The sequence below is a fragment of the Cibotium barometz genome, chromosome 17, assembly GCF_041138505.1.
Source record: "Cibotium barometz isolate CiBa-2024 chromosome 17, ASM4113850v1, whole genome shotgun sequence".
NCBI lineage: Eukaryota > Viridiplantae > Streptophyta > Polypodiopsida > Cyatheales > Cibotiaceae > Cibotium > Cibotium barometz.
The window spans coordinates 21,459,451-21,468,317 of NC_141062.1; the positions used below are offsets into that span (position 1 = coordinate 21,459,451).

The 8,867-nt window shown below is 41.9% G+C and overlaps 1 protein-coding gene across 4 annotated transcripts in view; it reads left to right on the forward strand.

Moving 5' to 3' along the window:
* Positions 1–3,035, forward strand: part of LOC147629778 (DUF21 domain-containing protein At4g14240-like) — a 41,623-nt gene extending 38,588 nt beyond the window's left edge. For all 4 annotated transcript variants that reach the window (XM_086811287.1, XM_086811289.1, XM_086811288.1 and 1 more), the window contains 3 exons: positions 2,038–2,125; positions 2,271–2,393; positions 2,586–3,035. In XM_086811287.1, the coding sequence (XP_086667413.1) occupies positions 2,038–2,125; positions 2,271–2,372 (190 nt within the window). In that variant the 3' untranslated portion in view covers positions 2,373–2,393; positions 2,586–3,035. The remainder of the gene's footprint in view (positions 1–2,037; positions 2,126–2,270; positions 2,394–2,585) is intronic.
* Positions 3,036–8,867: the final 5,832 nt, after the last annotated feature.

Consider the following 8,867-nt stretch of genomic DNA (forward strand, 5'->3'; position numbering starts at 1 on the left):
TGAGAGAAACTCAAGCGGTAAGAAAAACACAAATGCAAAACCTAAGAAGACGCCTAAGGAGAAGGTCAAGGAGGGCATTACTGGAGGTTATTTCCAGCAAGAAGAGCAAAAGTGGTACCGGGTTGAGAATTGATGTTTCTTCTACCATCATGTTGGGCATGGTAAGAACTGCACCAAGTGGCAGGCTGAGAAAGCCACTAAGTTGCCATCCTCTACAATGGCCTTCACCTCCAACCTTGATTTCTAATGCCATTTAGCTTTTTCCCTCTTTGAATCCAGTGCCTCTAGTGGTATTTGATGATAAGCAGAAGGGCGAGGCTGAGGGGTAGACAAAAGCTCTGATCCATGCCTATGGAACATCAAAGGGATAGTAGTTCATTGTCGTTTTCGACATGAGAAGCTCTAAGGATGCCATCTCTCCATAGTTGGTTGCTAAGATGGACCGGTGTGACATGATTCTCAGCATCTAGTGGTTTTGGGAGTTTGTGCCCATTCCTAATTGGCAGCAAGACACCTTGACTATTGTTGACAGTATACCTGAACTTGCCATAATTCGCGGGGCTTGGAGCATTCTTGGAATTCCACTCATTTCTCGTGTCTAGGCTCGACGAGCAATCAGAAAAGGAGCTGAGTGTGCATTATCTATGTTCGCAGTCAACAGTTCATTGTTCAGACAAAGAAACCCTTAGAGCAATCGATGATAGGTCTCCTTTCGCAATTTCAAGACATCATGTTGAAGGATGAACGCCTACCCAAGCTCCCACCCATTCATCCTAAGATTCATCGGATTGAGTTGGTCCTAGGGACCCTATTGCCTGTCAAAGGCATTGGAGGAAAAGCTGAACATCAGTTGTCCTAGTTACTTTGCGTTGGATCTATCCGGACATCATCCTTGCCCTTTCCTACGCTATTTGTCTAGAAGAAAGATAAGACTGCATGTTTATGTGTGGACTGCATGGCACTTGATAAGCGTACAATCAAGAATAAGTTTCCTATGCCCAGGATCTAGTACATTCTGGAGCATCTCAATGGTGCACGATATTTTTCCAAGATAGATCTCAAGAGTGGCTACCATCAAGTGGAGATCTTTAAAGCCATAAAGACTTTTTTAGGACTCTTACAAGGTCCTTCTATGGTAGACTTATTCATGTTGGTTTTTGTTGTATATATAAAAATGAGAGTACTTTTAATTCATGTCTTAGGTATAATAAGGAAGCATTTCTCATAAAGAGATTCATTATATTGAAGTAGAACCCTTGAGTATAAGCACTTCAAGTGATCTTGAACTCCGGTTTGCTAATCATTTTCCCAACTATATTCGGCTAAAAAAGGTTTTCAAACCTTAGCTTGTGTAAATGAAAGGGTCATCAGATATGCAACATGTGGTGGTGTGTTTATTGCGTTTTTCTTAATAGAGACTATGAATGATGTGTTCCTTTTGTTGTGTTGGCTTCTACCCTGGACAACGATGACAAGTCCATCACCATGTTGATGCATGTTCTTTCAAATAGGAGCATCGACTAGTCAGATAGGAATTTAATCCCTTTCTTTTGTTGTAAATTGGTTCTAGTATAACCTATCAATATTGGATCGAATCTTTTTTGGGGTTTTAACATGCACATGCATACAATATGTATAGTATGTATGCATGCATGCACGTATGTATGTGTGCGTGTGTATATGTATTTGTGTGCATGTATTTATGTAATATGTATGTATGCATGTGTCTGGTGTGTGTAAAAAATGCAATGTTTCATACCATAATACTAGTCATACCATACGTCTCACCTCGCTTGACAAACTCCTATGCCGAATACTTTCACCCTAAACTCCTATGTGCCATCAACCAAAGAAAGAGGGTGATCTTTCTTGGCCGAAAACTGTCCCCCAGTCTCTTCCAGAAATCTGAAAGGAAACGCTGTGAGAGGCCCTGAGACTGCCGATGTGCTGCTTGTAAAAACAGTTTCAAACTGGATAACTTTATAAATTTCTGTTTCTAGTCTTTCTGTGTATGACATGTTTATTTATATACTGCAGAATTAGGGTTGCTGCGGCAGCAGCTGCTGTATCTTCTGTATTGCCGACCAGAACTTCCTCAGCAGCTCGCCTTTTAAGCTTGTCAAGAGTGAGTACATATTTAGAGAAACACATGCACACTCCCATCCATGTCATGTTTTGTACACCCCCTACATAATTGTTTTTAAACAACCTAAAGTTCTTGAAAAATCGAATTAATGAGCCGATTTGACATTTCCTTCCCCTTTACACAGAATGCAAAGCATGCTCAAAGCCAGAAATCTGTTGGAGAGAAGCCGGATAAGGCCACGAAAAAGTCAAGTAGTCTCACACAGCCTTTGTTGGATAAAAGATAAAGACACGACATGGTGCATCTGGTGAGTCGTTCCTTCAGCATATGGTTAGCATACTGCACTTGCTCTTCACTGACATTTCAAAATGAGTTTTTCTACTGTTTGAAAATATTGACCAACGGGCAGGCTTGGGATGGGCAAGCTTGCCTGGGAAGTCGTGAGACGGTTCCCTTTCCCACCCATTTCATTCTTTGGTTGCTCTTCATTGTAATGCAGGTTATTTTATTTTGAAGAGAGGCTGGGCCAAGAAAAATGGGTGGATCATTTGTTGAACCACAGAATTTTTTGGACAAGTTTTGGGTGGAGGTGAAAACAGAAAGGTGTAGAGACTCAAAGTTATGCATTTCAGAAAACCAGTTTCTCTTAGCCAAGAGAGTTTTGTTGTGTCTGAGGCGATGGGTTTGGCCTTTGTGAACCTTTCTTTGGACCTTACTTTCTAGGAGTGTATTTTGAATGCGTGCAACAAGCCATTTCTAGGAGTGTATTTTGAATGCGTGCCTTTCTTACAGACCCCTTCAAGCCATTTCTTTATCAACTATCAAGTTCTATGTGAATTTTAAGAAATGATATGAGGAAAGCACGATTTCCTCACTAGACTGTCACGAGGAAAGCATATTATATTAACAACCACACAACGTTAGAAGCTTAGATGGAAAAAAGTAAAGACACAGATGGAAATCTACATATAATGTGAAGGGGACATAGGCTCATGTTTGTGGGGAAAGCAAAGCATGAGTATGGGTTAGGATCTAAAAGGGAAACTTGGGATTTAAATGCTTGATTACTAGTTTGGCTAGAGATTGGAACTTGGACCCATTGTACATAATGCTCTATTGGGTGCTACAGGTACCAGACATGACTTAGTGGGACTCCCAAAACAGCCTATCCATATATCCTATAATGTTCATGTAGAACTCAACAAAGGCTATCAAGAACTTGATTTCAACACGAGTGTTTCCAAAGGTAAAGAATCTAAGAAATCTCGGTATGAAATATATTTACATGAGGGGTATTTTGAGGAGCTATAGAAAAATTTCCACGAGTTTGTACCGATTTGAAGATAAAATACCGATTTGAAGATAAAAGACCGTTTTAACACGTGATTTTTGTTTGTGTGTCAGTCCATCTATGAGTGCTAATCCCTCTATATTTGGTGTTAGGCTATATGATTGGTGCTTTGATTCTTTTTGGGGCTTTGTAGTAATCCCTCTATGTTGATGAGGTGCATTTTGGGTGTTATACAATGAGTGGCACAACGATTAACTTCTTTATGTTATGGCAGAAAGATGTGTGTGTGCACACGTGTGACCACCAGCATGTGAGAGAGAGGAATGGGTTTCTAATGGGAGACATGAGCTTTTATTGACCTAATTTGTCCAAGCTTAAAAGACATCTAAACATGAGAGAGAGAGAGAGAGAGAGAGAGAGAGAGAGAGAGTTATATTAATATCTTCAAAACCAAAATGATGTGTACATAGTGTCCATGACATGTCATCATGGATGAAATAAGAAAAAGCAACAGTAAACTAAAACTGAAAGCTAAGATCTCAAACTTTGAGCTTATGCAAGATGAAAAATCTAGATACTACTATGTTGGGTATAGGGTACATAAGTGATGGGATATGGGGGAGTTGAATAAAAACAATCAATCAACCTTGTATGTCAGGCAAGGTCCCATTTAGGATGTCCATCATGGGTGATACAAGAAGGCTAAAGACGTTGATAGTCTATTGTGAGTATCATACTCGATGGCTAATGAGCTAGGGGTGGTGAGGGTTTGACGGGACGAGGGCGTCTAGCTCTCTAGTGTGGGTGTGCCCGATCTAATGTGAATCCCATGGGCCTGTTTGTGAGAGGGCATTGTGGTATAGGCTCGAGTATCCACGGTGATGGGCTCTGGTGTCTCCTTGTCTCCACCCTTGTAGGTTGGAAAAAATTGGTGATGGGTAAGCTGAGGAGAGGGTTGGGGGTGAGGATCTCTGAGTAGTCTCTCTATGTTGGGTGAGCTCGAGTAGAAAGAGTCCAAGGCACCTCTGATTTGGGTACTCCATGATCTGGAATGAGGGTCCAAAGCTCTTTTTGAGTAGACAATGAAATCTTCTTTTGATCTCATAGTAGATGGGCACTTGCAAACATAGTGCTTCTCTCAACTCAACCCTCGTCTAACCTTCCTCTCTAGGTATCTGCTCAGCTTTGCCAATCTCTATCGTGAGTCTATGAGATGATACCCTAAGTTGGCTAATTGCTATCCTCATAGCATGGGACATGAAGGCATTGAGATAACTTGGTCTCTGTATGAAAGCAATCTCAGTAAATAATCTTGTCGAGTACTGTATCTTGGTAGGTGCTGGTGTGATCCGTGTGTTATTTTAAAATAGATATATTCATGGTATGTATATACATGGGTATTTTTATTTATCAAAAGAGGAATTTTCATCGTATCTTTAATTAGGAAAATGCATAAATAAATTTTGGTATCAAAAGAGAAAGTTTATCATAATTCTATTTAGATAATTATGGCATGTTGATGCCTAGGTTCAATTAAAGAAAAGAATAATTAAGAATATTTCTATGTGAATATTTTAACAAAATGATGTATGCATATTCATTAAAGGATTATTAGAAAAAGAAATATCCTTGTTAAATTTTATTATTTACAAATAGAATTATTTATAGTTCTATTATGTCCAAGGAAGAATGAATTTTTATAATTTTGGATATTTATCGTTACAATTAGAAATCACAGTTATTTTATCAGATAAATGGAGAATTATCTTTAGGAATAAATTCAAGTAATTCGGTGCTAGACCATGACCACGTGAGAAAGGTGGGTCAGTAAGATGCCTGTCCATTTCTTGAATCAGAAACTAAGCCAAGTCTTGTGACCATTCCCATTTCTTTAGTACGAAGAATGTATAACCGATTGATTTAGAGAAGTTTTTCCTAAGACCCGAAATCGTTTAGAAATAAGTTAGAAATTTGTTGTAATTGATGGATGGATCATCGAGATAGGAGATTCGTGATTTTCATTGAGAAAGTTTGGGTTTTGAAAAAAAAAGGGTCTTGTGAAATCAAACTCAATGGGAAATTCTTACTTGCATAGAAACTTTGTCTTTGTAAAGGATTGTCTTATGCTAGAATGCTGGAGGAAGCATTTGGCTTATTGTTAATCTAAGGAGCGTTTACATTGCAACAGCTGGCGGGGGGAGTCATCGAAGGACGTCTCTACAGCAAAGCTTGTCAAGGTCTTGACTAGCCTCGGTATGGTTAAAAATGGTGCGCTTTCAGTACGATGGACGAGGGCCGACGAAGCAGTCTCTGAGTGAAGTGCTAGGACACCTAAGGAGGATCCTAGAGGGTTCTGACCACCAGGCAATGCACAGGCTCGCGGGTGCTAGGATACCCATGCATATGTCGAGGAAGATATATTCATGGATTGGCGAGAAATTATTTAAGTGAACTGGAACTATGAAATTGGATCTCGTTGGTTGATTAGTTGGTCTTCAATGGAGAGTCTGGATGACACTTGTTTGTAAAAACAATGGAACTAGAATGTTGAGGATTATGATGGAAACACTATGGTTTTATTGCAGTTCTGTCTTGAAAATGATTAAATCTGAGAAAAAGGTGTGTAAGTGGTGTGTCTTTTTAATAAATTTGCATGAGTGCCAGCTAGGGGGCTTGGGAACTTTTTTCCCTGGTACCCGGGACAAAACACACCCAATTTTATAAAGAGGGATCCCACCAATACAGTGGTTGGGTGGTTGGCTAACCCATGGGCCGGTTGCTGGATCGGTGGATACAATAAATTTGAGTTATGTTCAAGTTACGATAGTTAAAGTAAGTCACAGGGAGATTCTTGTTCTATGGGAAAGAATCAACGGCGGCTGTGCCTTGCTTGAGGGGAAAAAAGCAATGATCTCTATGAACCAAGTGCAAGTCCCTTCCTTGATTCAACCATGTGACCTACGGGTTTGGTCGGAATAGAAAGGAGAGTTAAGGCTCTTGACCCCATTAGTTAAATTTCTGTTAGAAGATTTTCCTGATGGAGTCGCCCGTGCTTTCTGGGTGAGGAAAGTTTTTTCGGTCTCGATTTTGGAAGAACCGTCGGATTAGTCCCTTTCTCAGACATCTATGGGCGAGACCCCGAGTGGGAAACTCTACCCTACGTAAGAGGTTGCTACTTCCGCTACTAGCACTTGTGAGTTCGGTGCGCAGAGGGGGCAGGGGTCTCATACGGGAGTAGGGTGGCGGCAAGCACACAGAGCAGAGGGCGAAACAAGAGCAGGGCAGTGGATGCACACTGAAACATGAGGACAGGGTAGCGCACAGAGAGAGAGCGACACGGGACCAAGGCGACGAGCGCATAGAGCAAAGAGTGAAACAAGAGTATGGCGCTGACGGGTGCACAGAGCAGAGGGCAAAACGGGGCCAATGGCAGACACACAAAGCAGCTGGAGGCGACGACGAAACGAGAGTAGGGCGGTGGGCGCACAACCGAAACACAAGAACAGGGCGGCACACAGAGAGGGCAAATGTGAGACCCCTGGCTTCTCTGCGCATCAAACTCTGGAGTGCTGGCAGCGGAAGTAACAACCTTGCGTGCAGGGCATATCTTCCCACTTGGGGCCTCGCCCACCACCCACGAATGTCCGGACAAGAGACTAATCCCTCGGTTCTTTCAAAACCGAACCCGAAAAAAACTTCCCTTGCCCAGAAAGCATAGGTGATTTCTCCAGGAAAATCTTCTAATGTAGTCAAGAGCCTTAACTATCCTTTGTATTCCGACCGAACGCACGGGTCACATGGCCGGATCATAGGGACTAACACTTTTTTCCCATCAAAAGAGGCATAGCCGTTGATTCTTTTCCATAGAACAAGGACTATCCTGTGACTTACTTCAACTATCATAACTTGAACAAAATTGAATTTTATTATAGGAATCCATCGATCTAGCCTAACCCCATCCAATCCCATGGGTTAGCCAACCACCCAACCACTGTATTGATAGGATCCATTATAAAAAATTTGGTTATGTTTTGTCCCGGGTACCAGGGAAAAGAGTTCCTAGGTCCCCTAGCCGGCTCTCATGCAAACATTAAATAGACACACCATCTACGCACCCAATATGAAATTACCTAAACTCACCACCTGCTCACTCACAAGGGCCTTTTCGATAGTTCCTAGCCCATAGTACCTAGGAATATAATCACATAAAATCCATATGGACTCTCCGTTGAATATCAGCTCGGTTAACCAACAAGATCCATGTAAAGAGCAATGAACTCATCCGTTGAAGATCAGCAAGGCCAATCAACCACCACATCCATGCCCATGTTCAGAAAATAACTCCAACTCATTTTCTTCCTTGACGCACGCGTGGGTATCCTGGGCAACCCAGAGCCTGAGCACTGTATGGTCAGCACCCTCTAGGTTCCTTCTTCGCAGGTAACCTAGCGCTTCACTCATAGGCCGCTTCCTTGGTTCCCCATCCACCGTACCGGAAGCTCACCATTTTAACCAAACCGAGGCTGGTCAAGACCTCGGTCGATCTTGCCACGCGAGACGTCCTTCTTTGACTCTCTGTTAGTGTGAGACCCCACTGCCCCTTCCGTGCACCGGATTCCTGGTTTTTAGCAGCGGAAATAGCTTCCTCTTACGTGGGGCCGGGTTTCCTACTCGGGGCCTCGCCCACGAATGTCCGGACATGAGACTAATCTAGTGGTCATTCCGAAACCGGAACCGGGAAAAATTCCCTTGCCCAGAAAACGGGGACAATTCCACCTTTTTTGATTTTCTTAACGAATTTTCTAACAGGGTCAAGAGAACTAAACTATCCTTCACCTGATTAAACCAGATAGAAGAAAAACTATTACAAACTTAACTTGAAGAAATCAACACTTTTTTCCTAACCGAATCAGGCACAACCGTTGATCTAATCATTTGAGAGTCTTCAGGTTGTTATTTAACTACTCGAGTTCTGAGCGTATTCCTATTATTTCGATTTCATTATTAAAACTCCACTGATTCCAGCCTAATCCCATCCGGCCCATGGGTTAGGTTGGAATTAGCCACCACCCAACCACTGGAATCGGTAGAACCAGATAATTATTACTCACCCACCCATAATTGAATGCCTTTCTTAACTTTTGCTTTCAAATACAGATATGCACACACTCCTCTTTAAAACTTTAACTTATAAAACAATCCATTGACAAACAATTATTGGTTATAGATGTCATAACTCAAAATTTCCATCCAGTCCTTTGTTTCAAAAAAAAAAACAGTATCATTCTGGACTCTCCGTTGAGACCAGCTGGTCAGCAAAACGAGATCCAGTAAATAACAGATTACAATAATCATTCGTTCATCATACAAATCTTACCACGACAGACGCATGGGTGTCCTAGGCACCGTGAGCCCGTGCATCGCCTGGTTAGAACCCTCCAGGATCCTCCTTAGGTGTCCTGGCACTTCACTCACGGACCGCTTCGTCGA